The sequence below is a fragment of the Sinocyclocheilus grahami genome, unplaced genomic scaffold (assembly GCF_001515645.1).
Source record: "Sinocyclocheilus grahami isolate Dianchi unplaced genomic scaffold, SAMN03320097.WGS_v1.1 scaffold60.1, whole genome shotgun sequence".
In the NCBI taxonomy this organism is placed as follows: Eukaryota; Metazoa; Chordata; class Actinopteri; order Cypriniformes; family Cyprinidae; genus Sinocyclocheilus; species Sinocyclocheilus grahami.
The window spans coordinates 1,060,083-1,082,190 of NW_015505239.1; the positions used below are offsets into that span (position 1 = coordinate 1,060,083).

Consider the following 22,108-nt stretch of genomic DNA (forward strand, 5'->3'; position numbering starts at 1 on the left):
CCCCCCAAAAAAAAAATGAGGGTTGCATTGTTGTTCTATAGCAGTCTTATTGCCAATTTACTGACAAGATACTGTAAATGGATGTTCTGACATAATGATGAAAGCATTTTTACAGAGTACATATTAATCTCTCTTTCTTCTGTTTTTGTCTTTTTTTCTGTTCAAAGGTCCTGGTTATCTTCATCATGTGTTAGCAGTAGCAGTGAAATTCTTTCAGCTCAGGCTACATAGGAGAGCGGAGATGTTCATCAGCCCCAGGACCTTGTTAAAATGTGTCTGGTTGCAGATACATCTTACCTGTGCACTAAAATCATGTCCTACAGTCCCACAAATGAATGTAAACTTTTCTGTTACCTACTCTGTCTCTTTTTTCCAAACCGCAAAAGCCATACAGAACATAGTTGTGAATGAAAATTTTAATGAGGTTTATGTGGCCTCTCAAAACGTGGTTGAAGCCTTGGACAAAAATCTCACCAAACTATGGAAAATAAGAACCGGGCCAGTTGGCAGTCCAGATTGTGAAACCTGTCATTGTGATATTGAGAATGAACCGGGAATGCCACTGGACACAGACAACCAAGTTCTTGTTTTGGAGCCTCAGGGCTATTTTGACTTCCTGTACATCTGTGGGAGCACACAGTTTGGAGTCTGTAACTTCCTTGAACTTAATCAAAGCGAAAGACCCTCAAACCCTGAATGTTTTTTTGATAAAAGGGCCAACTCACCCTTAGCTTGTCCTGACTGTGTCGCTAGTCCTCTGGGAACAAAGGTCAGCGCGGTCAAAGATGGTTTTTCAACGTATTTCTTTACAGCAGCTACCATCAATACCACCATTGCTGGATCTTTTGGCAAACAGTCCCTTTCTATTCGTCGCTTGCTTGGCACAGAAAATGGTTTTGACAGCCAAGTGAAGGGTCTGACAGTTCTTCCTGAATTTCAGGATACATTTACCATCGACTACATCTATACATTCTCTACGCCAGAATATGTGTATTTCTTATCTGTACAGTGGGAGAGCCCGATGAAACCAAACGCCAAGTTGCAGACCCATCTTGGGCGGCTGCCAATCAAGGACAGCGAGCCTTGGATGTACAGGGAAATCGTTCTGGAATGCCGCTTTGAGCCCAAACGAAGGAGAAGGAGCTCATGGATTAAGGATATTGTGTACAACTCAGTTCAAGCTGCTCATTTCAGTACGGCAGGCAAGGAGCTGGCTGATGAGATAGGAGTGAAGATGGACAGCCCAATTCTTTATGGGGTGTTTGCTGAAACAGATGAAAAGGGGAATCCTATCAGAAAGTCTGCCATGTGTGCATTTCCAATAGATGATGTAAACAGTGAGATTGAGAAAGGGGTAGAGTCCTGCTGTTCAAGTGGGACGGAGCGGCTCTCTCGGGGATTGTGCCATTTTCAGCCCTGTGAAATGTGCCCACATGAGGTGAGTTTGTATTTCTCACTGCAGCTTCTTGACAATTGGCAGTTCAATTTTAAGTTAGTTTGATCTTGTTTATTAATAAATCCGTCTCTCCATCCTGCTTTTGAGAACCCATCCCCCTTTTTAGGTGTCTGGGGCAGAGCTGGGTGGTAACTGATTAGATGTAATCTGGATTATGTAATCAGATTCCAAAAATTAAGTACTTGTAATTAGATTAAATTACATTTTAAAATACTCATAATCAGACTGCAGTTTCTTTTTTATTGATTACATGATTACATATTATTCACAAAATGACAATAAATTGTTCATAATTGATTGATTCTCCCTAATTCCTCTTTTTAAGCTAGCCTACTGCTTATATACACTCAAAAAGTTTTCCAGTTTTGTGGGCATTCACACCCAGACCAGTCACTTGACCATTGGATTTACAAAAATCATTTAAGTTTTAAGAATTGTTTTCTTAGCATTTCAACATTACATCAACTACTGATGAACATATTAAGTTTTCTTTGAATTATCACTCAGTAGCACTTTAACCATGTATTTCTATGTCTTTGGAAGGCTTTTGTCTTGCAAACACATTAAAATGCACAAATTTACGTTATTTCTTATTGACATGTAATGCAGTCATTCCCAAACGTCTTTCACCTAATATATTTACTTGAAGTACCCAGAGATTTTTAAATAAATATTTTAATAATTAAGTATCACATTTGCATGTTCACGGTTCTCTGTTGGTTAGGGGTCATATGACGTGCAGGTAAACAAATAAAAGATTACATTTTTTTAGAAAGTGTTTTATTTTGATTATTGTTATTTTACAATTACTTTTTTATTTTGCATTTTTTATGATTTATTCATTGTTAGATTTTCATTAAACTCACAAAGCCCCTGCAGTTCCTATACAAACCCCAGTTTGCAAAACCTTGATGTAATGGAATGTTTAATGCACTTCATGTTGTTAATTACAATGAATGGAATATATTTTCTTACTCTTTGTATTTTTATATCAATACGGTACAAGATTATCCTATTTAAATTAATGTGATAAACGACTTAGGTCAAAAGTAATGTAAAAGTAATCAAAAAGTACTCTGATTACATTACCTAAAATGTCTGTGTAATATAATGGATTATGCTACTAACTCCAATTTTTCTGTCATGTAATGTGGAATCAGTAACAGACTACAATTTCTAAGTAATCTACCCAGCTCTGTCTAGGGCAGGGATCCTCAAATCTGACCTACGAGATCCACTTTACTGCAGAGTTTAGCTCTAACCCTAATCAAACACACCTGAGCATGCTAATCAATGTCTTCGGGATCATTAGAAAATCACAGGTAGGTGACTTTGATCAGGGTTGGAGCTTACATTAACCTCCAGAACACTCTGCCAACCACCTATAGTAATGACCACTCAACCACTCAGATTACCTCAGCAACCACTTAGCAACACCATCTATCTAAGTTATTCTCAATATGATTTTGTCTTACTGAAAAGGCTGAACGAGTAATTTCATGGAATTTTATGTTTCTTCCTGTACCTTAAGACTTGTCCCCATCTTGTGTTTATTTAAAGGGTTTATATAATTGGTCTAGTTTATATTTCACAACCTATACCTTAAAAGGAGTGGACCATAGAATATTTGATGGTTAGTGAAGCCAGTTTCAGGAAATGACTCACACAAACATTTGATTTTTGTTTAAACTCATGTGCGGCTGCACTTGCTCAGGGATCACTCTGTGAGAGTCAGGCTTTATCATACACTGTTTTACATGTGGCTTGGAAGTCTCTGTTGTGTTGTTCGATTCATGAAGTCACTTTTTGTTTTGGAGATACCAGCCGCCACATGCTCGTACATGAACTGTAATACGTCACGCAATACCTTACTGTTAGACTGAACTTTCTGTGGCAGACGGTTGTGCTGAGTGTGGCTTGATCTCTCACAGTCTTAAACAGGCAATGAGCCAGAGCTGATAAATCAAGGAAAGCGTGTAGTTTCAGGATGTTCAATACTGACGTCAACAGTTTGTTTTTAACCAGTAGAAACAGGTATACTGAGGAGGTTGGCTGAAATAAAACCAGATTTACAATGCAAAGTCCTGTAGTTATAGATTTAAATTTTAACACGTCCATTGTGAATAATTTCTGGATATTCCACCCTGTATATCTTACTTACATAATTTTTGTGTTTTCCTTTTATATTTTACTTTTTTATACATATTTTCCATTATTTTACAGAATATTTTAATCTGTTTATCAGTTGTTCTAAAAAATATATATATATAAATCTTTCCTTATTTACTCAACGTTCCAAAGAGAAATTCTGAAGAATGTGCTGGAGAACTGGATCAGTCAGTTTCAAAAGCACATAATTCAGACAACAAAAGAAAAATTGATCTTATAAACTCTTATGAATGTGCCTCCTTGATGTAGGTCCAGATTTCCAGTGAATAATAATTAAAATTCATCTCACAATGTTATCATTTTAATTCAGAAGAATTGAAATATCACAAATGTGTTGTACGGACCACTTTAATTATACTTTTAAGGTATCTTTACATCCTTTTTGAAAAATTGGAAAGTTAGAAAACTTTAGTATTTGTTTACCATGGGAGCAAAAAGGTCAACATAAACGATATGACAGCATCTGCTCTTAATCTTATTAATTTCTACAGCAATGGAAATGAAATCCGGACAGTACATGCTTGTTTTCTAATTATTCAGTTAGTGTTACCACTAACAGACTGTACATATCCCTCAAATCTTAATTTGGTACAAGGGTTAATGCTTTAGGGGCAGGAAATCATTTATTACTGCCAGATGGTGCCTGTAGCCTTCCGTTTACAAGTTGTTGCTTCCTTTTCATTGGGGTTGATGTTAAAGTGCATGCATTTTTTTCTGTCACAGTGTCATCCTTTTGAAGTCAGTAAAAAAACTCATAAAAAACATGGCACAGGAAATGGACAATGAGGAAAAATTTTCATTTGAAAAAGTGTACAATAATGTTGCTGTTTTTTTAACAGTCCACTGAGCTTCAAATGCAGGCAGAATATATAGAGTGTATATTGATGCAATTACTGATTTTACAGTTTTCATTTTGTCAGATTGGCAATTTCTGTGTATGGCGTGATTTTTTTTTATGTATTTCTTGCAAAGCAATGAAAAGTTGCATGTAAAAAAATTTTATATTCACTAAATATATTTATTCACTCAATATTTTGTTTTAATGTATTTCTTGCAAAGCAATGAAAAGTTGCATGTAAAAATGTTTTATATTCACTAAATATATTTATTCACTCAATATTTTGTTTTATTTTGTCTAGAACCCAGATGATTTGACTTGCAATGCTATCCCCACAATGGTGGCAAAGCCTTGCTACAGAGTGGACTTCTTCGATAGGCGGATGAACAATGTGCTCTTCACTTCTATTCTGGTGACCACCATTGAGACCAAGACTGTGGCACACATTGGCACGGATGATGGAAGGCTCTTGCAGGTTATTAGGACACTCTTTTTTTGGTAGAAACTGATTCCATTTTAAATACTGTGAATAATGATTGGCACATTACTGAAGTTTAATGGGGAGCTAACATATGTGTTGCTGAGGTCTATTTAAAGTGTTTCAGACACCAATCTATCATCTCATTCCCCCTAAATAGTCATTTATATTTCACAATTCTTACTTTTTTCTGAGGTGTAAACTCACAATTAAAAGGGAAAAAGTCAGAATTGAGTGATATTCACAATTCTAAGAAATAAAGTCATAAAACTTTTATATCTTGTTCTGAGAAGAAAAGTCCAAATTTTCCAAAGTCCACAAAGTCAATAAAAATCAGAATTGTGATACAAAAAGTTGCAATTTACTTTTTTTATGTTTTATTCCGTGGTGGAAAAAAACTGAATTGCAAGATGTAAACTTTCATATCTCATAATTCTGACCTTTTTTAATCAGATTTGCGAATTACAGTGGGGCAAAAAAGTATTTAGTCAGCCACCAATTGTGCAAGTTCTCCCACTTAAAAAGATGAGAGAGGTTAATTGCAACTGCATAGTGGCTTCCACTGAATCCTCTCCTTACCAGCTGAACATTAAAGTTCATATCTTTCCTGCTAGTCAGTGGCCAATACAATCATAAGCCGGGCTTTTGTTGGCTCCCTATATTGGATGGATACAGTGAATTATTTTTGCCCTTTTAAGGACAAATATCATGTATATTTCATATTTGTGTAGCTGTGACTAAGTATGCTGTGTAGTTTTGACTCTTGACAGACAAAAAACAACAACTTTACTTTTCAGGTTATTCTGAGCAGATCGTCCCTTGTAGTGTTTGCCAACTACTCTCTTGTGGAAGAAATGCAGAAAGTGTCACGAATAGCTGCCGTTCATTCTTCCGAGTCTCTGCTCTTTGTCGTTGAAAACAAGGTATGCACGTTTATTCTGTACAGTTCAAAAGCTTATCAGCCATCAGTGGTGAATTAAAGATTTAATGTTTAAAATATACAGACTGAAAGTGACTGATAGTTTTCATCTGCATTTCTCTGTCAAACCTGTCTCTCTTCATCCTGTATGTGCAGCTGATAAATGTGTCTCCCAGAGGTCCAGGCTGTGCCCATTTCCTCAACTGTTCAGTGTGTTTAGCGGCCCCCAAGTTTATGGGATGTGGCTGGTGTGATGGAGTCTGTTCCCAGATGCATCAGTGTAAGGATCAGTGGAGTAGCAACTCCTGCCCTCCAGTAATCACCCAGGTAACGCATTGCATAATTGGGCAATAAATGTGACAATAAACTGTCTGCCTTTTAAGTTTGCGTTTCTAATATACAGTGAGTGTGTACCGATAATATGAAGGCTGCTTCAGAGTCATTGTAGTCATATCAGGGCAGGGCTGTGTTAACAACCACAGTACCTGTTGGACTCTCCCCCCTGTCTCACACTGGACGGAATGCCAGCTTTGGCTGTGAAGTCATTTGAGTGAAAAAATAACCTTTATTTTTGTAATATGTTCCACATTTTAGATAGTAAAATTAAATAAAACAAACGGAAGTATGAAAATTATGTAGTGACACAAAAACAAAGCTATATTGTATAGTAAGATGCTATGCTGAGCATTTGTTGGCTGTTACTTTGCTTCCCAGTTCTTAGACATTTTTAACAAACTATACAAAAGTCATATACTACCATGATTTCTACAATGATATCTGAAGGACTGGACTCTGGAGCAATGACTGCTCAAATTTCAGTTTTTCCATTAAATAAATAAATTACATTTTGAAATATATCAAAATAGAAAATGACATTTTAAATTGTAATAATATTTAACTTTTTTTTCCTTTTTATTAAAGTTTTTTTTTTTTGGCGTTTTTCATTTATAACGATATAACAGTCTAGATCTGAGAGGAAGAGAAGTGGGAGAGATGGGGGGGGGGCGCTGTAACTTGGCACTGACTAATATTTCACAATATTACTATTTTTACTGTATTTCTTATTAAATAAATGCAGCCTTGGTGAGTGTAAGAGACTTCTTACAAAAACATTTTTAAAAAATGTATCAAACTTTTGAATGCTGGTGTAAATTTATATTTGTCTGTGCAAATTTCAAGCATCTAAGCAAAAGCGTTTAGTTTAAAAAGCTATCAAGAACTTTATGTATAACCTTGAATAATTTTTTTTGCACTTTTGCTTTTCAGGTTTTCCCCAGCACGGTGCCCTCAAATGGTAAGAGTGAAATCACTCTTTGCGGCTGGAACTTCCAGTCATCTTACCGACCTGCTATCACTCAAACCTCTCACCAGGTTTACGTGGGGAAAAGTAGCTGCACTGTTATACCAGAAAAAAGCAGTAGCTCCCAGTAAGTAACACACACATTGTAGATTCTCCACAAAAAAAAAAGAAGATAAATACAGTACAGTTCTTTCCTACTGAAACAGGAAGTTGTGGCAGATGCATATCAAAGAGAGAGATTTTTGTCATTTTCCCACCCAAAAATATCCAATACCCTTTAGTTTATGTTACAGATAACCTTTGTAACCCCACACATACATATGTGCTCATCAGTGTTATTTATATACTATTATAGTGTTTATTAATATTCTGAATTAGTTTTTAATAGTAATTTTAGTTTAAGTTTTAGTACGTATAGTCATTTTATTAGGTTTCTTTTAATGAATCATTTATATTCCATTTTATGTCGGGTTAATTTCAATGAACAAAACCAATTTTTAATAGTTTTGGTTAACAATAACAACATAAATGTATTTATAAATGTAATTTTTCATTCTTCACTAAGGCTGGTGTGTAGGATTGATGGTGAGGTGTCAGGCCCGGAGCAAACTGCTGATATAACAATACAAGTGGATGAAAAGAGCGTGGAAAGTGGATACTTCATCTCTGGGAAGGCTAGCATACAAGGCTTCAGTTTTGTGGTAATGAGAAAAACATTCTCAATCTTTAATTACCTAACTTAAATATGGTTTAACACATGGATAGGGTATTAAGAAATATTGGATTGTGGTACTGCTGCTGATGAACTGGATAAATGAAAGTTTTGAAAATGAAAATTTCCTTTGTAGTATTTTGCCATTTTAGATTGATAAAGCTCTTATCATACCTCCTATCTCCCATAAGACCCCAGAAATCACAGATATCAGTCCAGGCTTAGGACCTAAGATTGGAGGAACCCTGATCACCCTGTCAGGAAAATATCTGGATGCTGGTGGAAGCAGAACGGTCAGCCTTGGAGACAGAATTTGCCCTGTTGAAAGGTTATTGTGCCAGGTTTACGAAATTCACTGTTTAATAGTTATAAGTCAAGGTTTAGAAATATAAGAGTGCCAGTCTAGTACATTGTTTGTAACCACTGAGATTTGAGTATTTTCCTACTGTTGTTTCTCTAGCATCTCCAGCGATGGGACATATGTTGTTTGTAGGTCTGAAGGTGCTGAGGAGACTTCAGAGGTAGATGTAAAGGTTTTAATTGATGAATCAACTATTTCAGCCACAAAAAAGTTCAGATATGTGGTGAATCCTGAGGTGACAACTGTGAAGCCTAACTGTGGATTTAGAAGGTGAGTCAAACCATTCCGTTTTTTTAATTTACTTTTAAATTGAGTCTTTAAAAGTCAATTTAATAATTTTTTTTACTATGTATTTTTTGGGGTCCTGCTACAATGAAGAGGATCAAAAATCACTATCATCGGGCAGAACCTGGACTCCGTTTCCCAAGCCGTAATTAACTACAAAGGCAGTAACACAACACCTGTGCAAACCGTAGGACTCGTTTGTATTTTGAAGAGCCATGTTTAAATGTTTTAATTGTTTTAAATGTTGCCACTTATCGGATGCTGTACCTTAGGTGTGTGTTAGTCAAGGGAATCCCAACCAGATGGAGTGTACAAGCCCAGTATGTGAGGAGACAACGGGAATCCTCTCTGTGGATCTGGATGGAGCCAAGGAACTCCTGCCTCAGACATTTACCTGCCATGCTAATGGAGAACCCATCCCATTTGAAACAGAAGGCCATGTGCTTGAGCTCAGCCCAGGGCAGGACAAAGTCTCACTGCATGTATGTCTCAGTGGTTGCATATATTGTGTGGTTATATAGTCTCGTATATGGTCTGACCAGGTCACATGTCTTCACATGTTGTTTATGTAAGATATTTATATATACACTACTGGTCAAAAGTTGTAGAATAATTATTCCAAAAAGTGGAATAATTAAGTTTTTTTATATTTTTTAAATAAATCTCTTATGTTCACCAAGGCTGCATTTATTTAATCAAAAATACAGTAAAAACAGTGATAGGATGACATATTATTACAATTTAAAATAACTGTTTTCAATGTTAATATATTTCAAAATTTAATTTATTTGCTATATTATTTGCTTTTTTTTCTCATCACATAAAGCATTTATTTCTGGCTAGAATACATAAAATAGACAGACATAAAAAATAAAAACAACACAATGGATGATTTACTAAATTTAAATGATGACTAAAATGATGACAGTCAGATTATTCTTCCAGATGTATTGTATCATAATCTAATCAAATGTTTTATTCCAGCACAAAAAACTAGCCCTGGTGTCTGATTGTATGAAAATCATTATGACTATTAATGGAGTGGATTGCAAAGCTACAGTTCTGGACAATGAGGTCACCTGCAGGATCCCCAAAAATCTGACTATCCCTAGCCAGGGGGTGCCAGTTAAGGTCAGAGTCTGTCCATTGAATTCAGCTTTGATAAGTTCAAGTTGGCTCTGCATCTGTCATTCATGATGTGCTGCTCTGTCACGTGTGTTTCTCAGCTGTTAGTGAATGGAGAAGAATATGACATTGGTATAGTAGTAACTACAAACAGCAATTTTATTGTGGGCATGGTGCTGTGCATCTTGGCTGCAATTGGCGTGGGAGCAGCTCTGGCCTACGTAGCCATGGCAAGAGAGCGCAAGAAAAGGAAATGTAAGTGCGTTCTGTCAAAATTACTCAAATTTTTCCAAAATTAAATGATTATTTAATGTTGTAAAAATATTTTGTAATTATTATACTTTATAGCATATGTTTTAAAATATATGGAAAATATTTGCTTTTTATTATGATGATTTCTGACCATTTTTAGAAAGCAGAATTTAGAAAATGGTGAATGTGCATGTAAAAAAATATTTGTTTGGTTAGCAGCTGCGCTTGCTCAGGTTCGACTATCGCTGCATTCAACTCACACTGCGGTGGAGAATTATGACAGATCACCTGATGGTGACTACAGAAGAGGTGAGACCAGCTAAAATCCTGATCCTGAAGTTTTTTTTAAAACATTTGAGACAGTTCCTATAATTTAAAGAGTATGAAGCCCAACTTGGTACATTGTATCTTCATAAAGAGCATCCATTCTTTAATAAACATGAACTGTGCGTCCTGTAGGTCTGACGGTTTCTCCATTACAAGGCTCGAGCACAACATTCTCCAGTGTGCCGTATGCTGGGTCAATGGACTCTGCAGTAGCTCCTTTGATTCAATCTCAGGCAATCTCAATGTCTGCTCTCCGGCCAGATCTGTTGGAGGAGGTGAAGAATGTTTTGATCCCACATAATAAGGTTAAAATCCAGCATGACCAAATCATCGGCAAAGGTACATATCTTAGGGCAGCAGCAATCCATCTGGATTTGCTACATTGCTTTTTCTCTTTCTTATAGTGCATTCTCTTTCTATTCCACACTCGCATATTTCTCAAATCTTTCTCAGGTCATTTTGGAACTGTGTATCATGGATATCTCACTGATAGTGATGAAAAAGAGATCCACTGTGCTGTCAAATCATTGAATAGTAAGTAAATTAATACTGATAAATAGGGGTACACTAATAATAAACTTGTGGATGATACAATTATCTGATGATTATTTTGTTATTTGTTTCATTATGTTATGGCAAATAACATAATAAAGAATAATAATCAAAATAAATTGAAAATAAACATTAAAAATTAAAATCTATCATTTTAAATTTTTCAATTGAAATTAGTCATTAGAATATACAGAACAAATAAAATTATAATTTTGAAATTACAGTATTTTATGTTAGTTTACTTGCATACAGCATTGTGATACCCAGCCATTATGGGGAAAAAAAACAGGAAATATGTTTTCTTAATTTTTCTTGAAAGGGATCACTGATCTGGAGGAGGTGGAGCAGTTTTTAAGAGAAGGAATCTTTATGAAGGCCTTCCACCACCCTCATGTCCTGTCCCTCTTGGGCATTGTGCTTCCCAGTGATGGACTTCCCCTGGTGATCCTGCCATACATGAAACACGGAGACCTTCGGCATTTTATCCGCTCTGCACAGAGGGTAAGCACATTCAGTTTATACCATACTACAAATCGATGTCTTGCGTCTCTGGAACAACATAGCCCTGACCAAATCCTAATCCCTATTTTAACCATCAGAAATGATAGGTTGATGACTCAAACCCCTAGCCCCATCGTAAGCCTTATCATAACCATAATTTGACATAATTTCTCATAATAACATGATTTTTAAGCATTAGAATATACAGAACAAATAAAATTATAATTTTGAAATTACAGTATTTTATGTTAGTTTACTTGCATACAGCATTGTGATACCCAGCCGTTATGGGAAAAAAAACAGGAAATATGTTTTCTTAATTTTTCTTGAAAGGGATCACTGATCTGGAGGAGGTGGAGCAGTTTTTAAGAGAAGGAATCTTTATGAAGGCCTTCCACCACCCTCATGTCCTGTCCCTCTTGGGCATTGTGCTTCCCAGTGATGGACTTCCCCTGGTGATCCTGCCATACATGAAACACGGAGACCTTCGGCATTTTATCCGCTCTGCACAGAGGGTAAGCACATTCAGTTTATACCATACTACAAATCGATGTCTTGCGTCTCTGGAACAACATAGCCCTGACCGAATCCTAATCCCTATTTTAACCATCAGAAATGATAGGTTGATGACTCAAACCCCTAGCCCCATCGTAAGCCTTATCATAACCATAATTTGACATAATTTCTCATAATAACATGATTTTTAATTTTTAATAGATACTGCTACGGACTCTTAAAATCACAAGACCAGTCTTTTCATATATGCTGTTTTCTGTAGATTCATGAATTTGTAGCACACCTGCTAACCAATAATCGCAATAAGCTTTGTTACTTTGAATATGAAAGAAAGTCTAAATCCTAATCCCTATTTTAACCATCAGAAATGATAGGTTGATGACTCAAACCCCTAGCCCCATCGTAAGCCTTATCATAACCATAATTTGACATAATTTCTCATAATAACATGATTTTTAATAGATACTGCTACGGACTCTTAAAATCACAAGACCAGTCTTTTCATATATGCTGTTTTCTGTAGATTCATGAATTTGTAGCACACCTGCTAACCAATAATCGCAATAAGCTTTGTTACTTTGAATATGAAAGAAAGTCTCAGCTTTAAAATGGTCAATTTTATCACACGATCCAATCATCTTTTCCTACATACTACTAGTTATAGCACAAAATAAACATGAATGAAACGGTACAAAACAGAACGAGTTAGTATTTGAAATATATCATGTCTCAAATAATTGCTCAAGCAATGTTTTAATCACAAAAAATGCATCAATAAAACAGCTTGTGAACAATGTCACGTAATGTTACATCTACCTCATGTAAGACATTCTGTGACCATAGATAGCCCTCAAGAGCAGCATTTTGCTAAATATATGCACTATTTTACATATTCGTTTCATTTAAAGTTAAAAATTTTGATTTATTCATTGATAATATATCAATTAAAAAATTTAATTTATTTTCAGTTTTGGATTCAGTTTTCAGTCAAGTGCATCCTGAATTTTTGGCCCAGCATTTTTATTTCAGTGCATTACTAATTTTAACATTTTAATCTAGGTAAAATCATGTAAACTTACTAAACATTTGCATTGAAATGTTGTAAAAATATATCCTTCGTGTTCAGAATCCCACAGTGAAAGACCTGATTGGCTTTGGGCTTCAAGTTGCCAAAGGAATGGAGTATCTCGCAAACAAAAAATTTGTGCACAGAGACCTTGCTGCACGTAACTGCATGTAAGTAAGAGGCAACCTGAATTTTCATAATTCATCTGGTAATGTATGCATACACCAAAATGTAACAAACAGCTGTTTTGTTGTCTTATCGAAGTACAGTGAGTAGAGACACAACATATCTAACAAATGTAATGAAACTGCTTTTCCTAGGCTGGATGAGTCGTTTACAGTGAAGGTGGCTGACTTTGGAATGGCACGTGACGTCTATGATAAGGAATACTACAGCGTCAAGGACAGCAAGAAAGCAAAGCTGCCAGTCAAATGGATGGCTTTAGAAAGCCTGCAGACACAGAAATTCACCACCAAATCAGATGTGGTAAGTTTAAATATGGAAAATCCTTTCAAAACATTTCAAGAATAACTGTATGTATCCAATAGAGGAATTTCTATTTCAGCAGCTAGGTATGATTCTACATTCTATATGTAACATGTATTTTATTCCCGCTAGTGGTCTTTCGGAGTGTTGATGTGGGAGCTGATGACGAGAGGGGCCAGTCCGTATCCTGATGTGGACCCTTATGACATTACAACATATCTAATGCAGGGCCGTCGACTGCTACAGCCACAATACTGCTTGGATTCCCTGTATGATTTTTTATATTTACCTGCCTTTTATTTGTGAAGGGGTCATATCATGAAGAATCAAATTATCTTTTTAATATTTATGTTATGAAAATATGTCTTTTAAAGTGTATTTTTTATTGATGTAGCTGTCCACATTTACATGTCAGCAACATGTATTTTGCATTCAGAAAATCACAAATCAAGTAGTAAAGCAGGATAAATATATTGTTAATATTGTTGTTGTTGTCAAAATATTAAATTAAACAGTCTTGAGAAAGTATATACTTTTTGGATGGAAAACTTTTACTGACATTATAAGTAGATCACAAGAAAGAAAAAAACCCAAATAACTGAATATAATAATAATAATAATAAACAATATGATCCCTTTAAAAAATTTTTTTAGAAACAGCTGTGAAAACCCAACAGAAACACTTAGATTTACATGTAGCTTCATAATTGGCTATAGACTAAAAGACCATAATGAATAATGAATCATTTTGGATTCTGTATTATAGGTGGTCCATCATGCTGCAATGCTGGAATCCTGAGCCTGAGAAGAGACCAAGTTTCCCTAGTCTCGTGAAAGTCATTCAAGACATCCACTACAGCCTAGAGGGGGAACATTACATCAACCTCCAGATCACCTATGTGAATCTGGACCAGCCCCGGCCCTACCCCCCACTCTCTCCGGCCCCACCTTCTTCTGAACATTCAGACCAATCCTCCACCTGACCCTGGTCTCAAATGAAATAAGCCTGAGCTGCGTTCATCCTGTGGATTCAGCGGCTCATATGGTCCTGTGAAGTGTGGGAACCTAAAAGCATGCACTGAAGCTGATCTGCTGTATTTGGAGAATCCCAATGTGTGTCAAACTGAATGTACATTCATTGTGTGTGATGGTCATGCTTTTGTGACGTTTGTGCATGGTGTTAGTTGCATGGCCAAACTGGTGTCACATCTTTGGGATTTAAAAATTTTTGGCGGCAAGGGCACTTTTCAAATGAATTTTTAAATTAATGCAAGAATGTTATGTTTTTATACTTTCTTAAAGCACATGGAATTGTTTCTTACACTGAATGACAACTGCAAATCATTTGTTATTGCTCATACTATAGTATAACACTGTGTTCTATCCAGGTACAAAGCAGCAAAATTCCATTTTTATGTCCACACTGCCAGTGAAAATGTCGCCCTCTCTTAGTCAGTGTTTGATGTTTAATATACATGGGGAGTAGGTTTTGGTCCAATAGGCTTTTAGTGGGAGCAGGGCTACCAGCACATTGCTGCAGAAATATAAACCAAGTGATTTACACAATGTAACAATGTAAGAGATAGTTTTTGTCATGTTGTGCCTGGTTAGGACACATGGTTTCTTAAAGGCTGTGTGACAAAGAGTGATATAATTACTTGAAAAATGGTTTGATCAGTTTCATTGAACTTTTTTCCAATGTAAAAAAGTTAAAAAACCAAAGTCTGAATTTGACATGATCAATGAGCAGTTGACAAGCTGCTTGATATCATGATGTCACGCAGTAATGTAATACACCATCTAAAAATAATTTAAACTGTATTTTCAAATGATTACGTAATTATGTGAATAATTGAGGATAATGTTGTACCAGCAACATCTACAAGTAAGTTTTTTTTCATTGTAGAAATTTTAAATGCGATGTTTTGCATATGCCAGCTGGTGCACAAGCTGCCCCCCCCCCCCCCCCCCCATGCATTTATGTTGGTTCTGTTCTGTTTACCCTGGGGGGGTTATCCCTGCTCTCATCCATGCTAGGCTGCATGGATGCGCAGTGAGTTCTTGCCCAGAACGGAACCATATACAGCCAATCCAAACTGTATGCTAATTGTCAATCATCTTTGACTATAGTGGTCCTGACAGAAATGTGTTTGCACGTGCACCTCAACGAAAGGGCGGGCTCTTCTGTTTCTTTGCATGACTCTTTCCAACTGCATGGCACTTGTTTAAGCTGTCACATTGGCGAACATGGTAATACATAAATCAAAAAAATTGAAAACCTTGTGTTAAAGTGCAGCATGATTTTAATTTTTTTTAATTCTGAAAAATCACTGTTTCTGAATGTGTTCTTTGCTGTTTCTTTCTTGGCACGGTTCTTTCCAAAGAAGTCAAACCTCAAAGTTTTATATAAACACTGCATTTCTGAACATATTGTTCTGTTTCTAATGACGCTACATAAATCACACAACCCATAAGCAGGCACTATGCATATTACTCCTCAACTCGACAATGCACATGAATGCAAAGTCGGTCTGCTCTACCATATCACCAATGAGAATATTTTCACACACACACACACACACTAGTATCAAATCAGTTGTTTGGCAAATGGTCCCTTTAGTAAATAAATTTGCCTTACCAGCATTATCCTAAAGTATTTAGTTTTTTTTTTCCATTGCAGAAATTGAATTGTGATAATGATTTGCATATACCAGCTAGGGCACAACAGAGTACTGGCACTCCTCCTCCACCCCTTTTGCAGTATTTAAAGTTGTAAAAAAAAACATAATAATAATTGGTCACTTTTCATTACCATAAAATCTCATTAAAATGGTGAAAAACTAGACATGGACACTATCTACTGTATTAAAGAAAGTCTTTAACAAAAGTAGTTGATTGTACTAAAAAAATAAGTCACATAGGCCTCGCAGGCTATTGAATAATGTTACCTAACATGCAAATGGATACTTAACTATTATTGTTTTTAGCAGTCAGTCCTTTATAAGCTCAGACACCTAGCTGTGACAGAGTGATAATAAATTCTTCTTTAGGAATTCAGGGCATGCACTTGAAAGGATAAAATTTCCTCGTCACTGGAGGTCAGTATATACCTACTGCAGATTCTTTTCCACATGTAACGTTAGTATTGCTAGCATTAGTAGGTTGTGCTGAGGTTTGTCCACTGGTGGACTGCAGTGAGTCATGGTTGTCACATCGGGGAAAAAACGCAACACCTAAATGCCAGTGTCATGAAATGCTGAGTCAATGATGCTTTTCAGTCTGACTGCTTGTCTTGATCTCATTAAAGTCTGCTTAAATGTACATTTAAATCATATAGGAGAAAGCTAGAATTTACAAGTGAGAATTAAAGTCAACATGAAATGAAAATTGCAACAATACACTTAATATAACAAAATATAAATGCAATAATATATCTGAAAACAAGCATCACCACTGAAATACATCAAGATGCTCTAAAGTGGGAAGTTGAGCCTTCACAACCTGTAATGAAGCCTCCTTGCATTTATGTCTGGCTCAGTTCTGTTACAAAATTTCTACTTGTCGAGATCCAAACAACTTCTGATGAATAAAAAAAAAAAATCTAATTTGTCCTTCTGATGTTTTAAAGTAAAACGGGTTACCAGTGCCATTTCATGTTCCAACAAACCGAAACACGTTACTTCAAGTAGAGTTCAGCTCCCAAGGAAATTACATGATGCAAATACCAAAACATACATCTAGAAATATATACCAATATAACTTCTCAGAAAACCTTGATTGCATTGCTACCAACTGTCCTTCAACTAAACTCACCTTGAAGACACTGTGCATTTAACTCTCACTGTTTCCATAGCACTCAGCCTTTGTTAGCAACCCAGTCTGTTTGAGCAGAGCTTTGCAAGGGTGAGAGAAAGAGAGGGAGAGGTGAGGGCTAGAAGTGAATAATGGAGGGTTGCTACTGTTCAATGATCTTGTTAGTGGAGGGATTCTGGAACAGTCGCAACATGTAGCAACGGCTCGCTATAAAGCAGAATCCTTAGCTTTTCTGTTATTTATATGAGGATCTCATACCTGTTCTTTTTTCTGTTTAGTTTTTTTTTATTATTTTTTTTATTTATTTATTTTTACCTGTATTATTATTTGTATAATACTGTATATTTTCTATTTTTTTTTGTAGTTTATATTTGTTCAGTACCTTTATATTATATGTTGGAAATCAATAAAAAAAATGTAAAAAAATAAAGCAGAATCCTTCAGACGTAGATGGTTCTTTGAGCGGTAATCCAGTTCACATTGTTTGTCTTCACTGAAAGAGTGGGATAGGAGAGAGACAGATTTTGTCACAATTTTTATAGGTGATTTGAGTTATTTTCAAAAGCACTTCTCAATTTTTTCTTTGTGTATCGCGAATGATACCAACTTATTTAAAAGAACACTCTAGAAAATGCTGGGTGCTGGGTGAAAAATGGACAAACCCAGCAACTGGGTTGTTTTGACCCAGCGAATGGGTTAAATGTTTAACCCAACCTCTAGGTAGTTTTATAACTCAACTATTTTTGTAAAATTATTATATGGCTAGTTTAAAATGAACCCAAAATAGGTTGTAAATTAAAAAATTAGACACATAATTACTAGAGGCACCAGCAATAATCAAAAGGTGAACATTTATTAATAAGCAATTAAAAACATGTTTATTTAATTATTTATTCAACTATAAGTATATTGAACATATTAGTAAATGTTTATTTCCAACCTATTTTGGGTTCATTTTCAGCAAGAAATATCGTTTTTTTTAAGCAATAGTTGAGTTCAATAAAACTACCCAAAAGGTTGGGTTAAACATTTAACACAGCTGCTGGCTCAAAAAAAACCAAACCCAGAGTGAAGTGTGGTATTGCTTTTCTAAGCAATCAAACCTAAAAAAAAATCCCATAAACGTATTAAAAAGAGTCAAGCATATCTAGGGACCGAACTAGTGTATATCAGAGATACAGGGATCGAGCCAAAGTAACAACACACCACCTAGTAACCAGCCAAACAACTAACAACCCTGTAGCAACATGTCCATGTCTCATTAATTGGTGTGCTTATATTTTGAAGTTTAGTTTCTTGCTCTTGTCTTGTCTGTTCATGATTCCTCCATTGATTGTTCAGTTGTTGTTGGTCTTTGTACATATCTGTGTCCAAAACCGGAACAATTCTGCTTATGCAGACAGTACAGAGGTGTATACTGTATATTATGAGAGTGCTGAATTAAAGAGATAGTTCACCCAAAAATGAATATTTTGCCATAATTTATTCACCATCGTGTCTTTCCAAACTTGTATGAGTTTCTTTCTTATGTTGAACATAAAAGAAGATATTTTGCAGAATGCTGGTAATCAAACAGTTGATGGCCCTCATTGACTTCCATAGTATTTCTTTCCCCTAATATGGAAGTCAATGGGGACCAACAACTGCTTGGTTCTTCAAAATATCGTATTTTTTAAAGTACGTGACGTGGTCTGCATTTAACCCATCCAAGTGGGCACACACAGCAGTGAGTAGTGAACAAACACACACACACACACACACACACACACACACACACACGCAGTATGCAGCCATTTTTGCTGTGGCACCCAGGGAGCAGTTGGGGGTTCGGTGTCTTGCTCAAGGGTCCTACAATCCCTGCCGATACCAAGACTCGTATTTGCAACCTTTGGGTTATAAGGCCCACTCTCTAACCACTAGGCAATGACTGCTCCCCAGTGTATTGTTTTGTGTTCAACATAGTTGCTTCTCTAGTAAAATCATACCACTGACAGGAAATATCTGGTGTAAATTCAGATTTTATGAAAATATAACTAAAAATCTGTCCAGTGAACCATCCAGTCAGTCTTTCTACAACTGTGCTCTATTTGTGGATTGTTTTCAATCCTTCGCGAGACCAGAGCGTTTTTTTATTTTATTTCAGCAGAGTGCTGGTGTCTTTAGGAAGCTCAGGATGGGGAGGATGTTTTAGACGTCAGAGCTACAGCAGACACCTGTCATCTATTGGACACTGTGTTCTTCCTCAGCAGCTTTGAAGCTTATCTGTACGTGTTCTTATGTGCGTGTTTGTGCTTTGCCAAAATGTTCTACACAAAAAAAATTACAAAAAATGAACAGAGCCACTGGAAAATTATATATTAAGGAATCACTTTCTGTTTAGAGGGCGTGATTCAATCCTCTATGATTTTATAGTTATATTTTCAACCTTTCCTTCTGCCTGTTGGAGTGGAGAAAGAGGAACGAATTGTGAACAATTTTTTCATTTGATTTTATTTGTTGGTATTTAATTTGTTGTTCCATTTTTGCTATACATTTTAGTATTTATGTATCTTGGCTATACAGCTCTACCATGAACTCAAAAGTCACGATTTTGTGCATTCATGCTTTACCCTAACATCTTATTTTCTGTATTCAGTTTGAAGTTCAGCCTTGAGCCTGTGCGTTTCCAGCAATCAAGACTGCAGTGCATTCTTCAATCCTCCTTCCACTGCTCCTCTGCATTGTCGCAAAACATCTAGAGAGATTATGTAAAGTCTCTCTCAGGTCACAAGGGTACAGATTGCTATTCACATGAATGCTGTTGGGTTGAATATGTCTGTGGATGAGAATTAATTGAAAATTGGTTGCCATGCCATGAAAAGCATTTCTTTTTTCACAGACCCAAGGCCACATACAGCATTGGAGTGATTGTTAAGGTAAGCCGTTTGGATCTCTGCAGATCACATTGAGAACGACAGAATGTTCTGTTAGGAAAGAAAGCATGAGGTCTTTGGGTCAAAACTTTCTTAATCAGCACTTAGATTTGTTTTAAAAGATTACAATTGTTGTAAATTGTGTACATTTGCAAATTTTTGGGATTTCTGGCAGTTGACATTCATATGAATATAATTTGAGCTTTTCTGCTTATATGTGGTTTATACTGTATGTAGTCTAGTTCTATATAGGAATTAACTTTAACTTTACTTGAAAACACTAAATACAATTAAGTATAGACTATGGGGAAATTTGAAAGGAAACTATTGATGTAATTTCAGCTGCTACGACACTATGAAGTGAACGCTATAGGCAGTCCATAATACTCCAGGGAGACCAAATAGGTTTGCTAAATAATTATTTCACTGACAATTTCAGGCCATTTTCTATCAATTTCCTCATTGCAGCTATTATTCAGGCTGTATTAAGCCAGAATTGTTTTAATGGGCTCATGTCATTAGAAATAAACTTTTCCTTGATCTTTTGCGATAAAAGAGCTTGATACGCTATACAAACAGTTTATAAACTGTTTTCGGATATTGAGCTAATGAAGCACAAGATAAGATCGCATTGTTTTCAGATTTTATTGCTGATTTGAAATGTTTTCAAAGAATAATCTTGACAGATTTTTGTTGTTGTTGTTCCCATTCACATAGCCAGGAGTTGTACCTGCATACCCTTTACCCACACAGAAAATAGTTTACCATGGCTGCTAATAAACAGACTTTTAATTCATACTTAAAGGAATAGCTCACCAAAATGAAAATTTGCTTAAAATGTACTCACCCTCGATCAGGTCATCCAATATGTAGATGAGTTTGTTTCTTCATCTTAAAAGATCACTTGATCATCAATGGATCCTCTCCCAGGTGAAAAAAAGTACACTTCCATAATGTACTTAAAGTGCTCAATTATTTGAGCACGATTTTGTACTTAATATACTAAAAATTATCCTTTAGTACTTAAGATAAACTTAAGATCGTCTAAGTGTACTCAACTGTGCTATTTTGGAACGCCATGAATATGAACTAAAATCCGCTTTTAACATACTATCTCTGTATTTAAAAAATTTATTTAGTCACCACTTGTAGTACACTTGAGTGTACTAGTGTATGAAAGATGTTCAAGTGTACTAAATAAATTGGTACTAAATTAAGTGGTAATTAAATAAATTTTTTACATTTTAAATACGTTTTTCACCTGGGCTGTAGTGAATAGGTGCCGCCAGAATGAGAGTTTAAACAGCTGATAAAAACGTCATAATAATCCACAAGTAATAATCCACACGACTCCAGTCATAAGTTCCTGTCTTGTAAAGTGAAAAGCTGTGTGTTTCTAAGAAACAAATCCATCATTAAAACTTTTTTACTTTAAACTGTCGCTTCAGGCTAAAATATGAGTCTGTATGCATAAAAACGCTCTCTTCAGTTGAAAAGTCCAACACTGGTCCATCAATTTCTCCACATCTGTTCTGAAGATGAACCAAACTCATCTAAATCTCGGATAGCCTGAGGGTGACTAAATTATCAGCTAATTTTCATTTTTTAGTGAACTGTTCCTTTAATGGAATATGGTAACTAAAAACAACAGAATGACTTTGCTGTGATATGACCCCTTTAAAACTTGAAAATTCATTCTGTCATCATACTGACAGAAATGTATGCTGACCTTTGGGTTTGACGAGTTGCAACACAACCAGCACTTCACTTCATATTGCTTGTGCAGCTCAATTAACATATGAAATATGCATAAACTCCTTTAATCTATAATTAAAAACAGTACATATTCACATGATCTGCTATGCATATCTACTTTTCTGCGTATGTATGGGGTTGCTGACGTACACAAACTATACGCCAATGATCTGCCAGCAATTAGCAGATACTTCTGATGAAAAATGTGCACCAAAGGCTTTGATGAACTAAATGTGTTAGACAAATTGATTATGCAACAGTTGTGTTCCCTGTGTATTTGAATGT

At 35.8% G+C, this 22,108-nt stretch overlaps 1 protein-coding gene across 5 annotated transcripts in view; it reads left to right on the forward strand.

The window, feature by feature from the left end:
* LOC107584461 (macrophage-stimulating protein receptor-like) overlaps window positions 1–15,301 on the forward strand; it is a 16,466-nt gene extending 1,165 nt beyond the window's left edge. For 4 of the 5 annotated variants that reach the window (XM_016271088.1, XM_016271089.1, XM_016271090.1 and 1 more), the window contains exons 2-21: window positions 168–1,438; window positions 4,765–4,938; window positions 5,739–5,864; window positions 6,017–6,187; window positions 7,127–7,287; window positions 7,726–7,861; window positions 8,064–8,200; window positions 8,333–8,503; window positions 8,612–8,705; window positions 8,791–9,000; window positions 9,503–9,649; window positions 9,745–9,898; window positions 10,112–10,204; window positions 10,355–10,561; window positions 10,676–10,756; window positions 11,094–11,275; window positions 12,918–13,027; window positions 13,178–13,343; window positions 13,476–13,612; window positions 14,110–15,301. In XM_016271088.1, the coding sequence (XP_016126574.1) occupies window positions 242–1,438; window positions 4,765–4,938; window positions 5,739–5,864; window positions 6,017–6,187; window positions 7,127–7,287; window positions 7,726–7,861; window positions 8,064–8,200; window positions 8,333–8,503; window positions 8,612–8,705; window positions 8,791–9,000; window positions 9,503–9,649; window positions 9,745–9,898; window positions 10,112–10,204; window positions 10,355–10,561; window positions 10,676–10,756; window positions 11,094–11,275; window positions 12,918–13,027; window positions 13,178–13,343; window positions 13,476–13,612; window positions 14,110–14,326 (4,071 nt within the window). In that variant the 5' untranslated portion in view covers window positions 168–241 and the 3' untranslated portion in view covers window positions 14,327–15,301. The remainder of the gene's footprint in view (window positions 1–167; window positions 1,439–4,764; window positions 4,939–5,738; window positions 5,865–6,016; window positions 6,188–7,126; window positions 7,288–7,725; window positions 7,862–8,063; window positions 8,201–8,332; window positions 8,504–8,611; window positions 8,706–8,790; window positions 9,001–9,502; window positions 9,650–9,744; window positions 9,899–10,111; window positions 10,205–10,354; window positions 10,562–10,675; window positions 10,757–11,093; window positions 11,276–12,917; window positions 13,028–13,177; window positions 13,344–13,475; window positions 13,613–14,109) is intronic. The other variant, XM_016271092.1, reaches the window with a different exon arrangement.
* The last annotated feature ends 6,807 nt before the right edge of the window (window positions 15,302–22,108 follow it).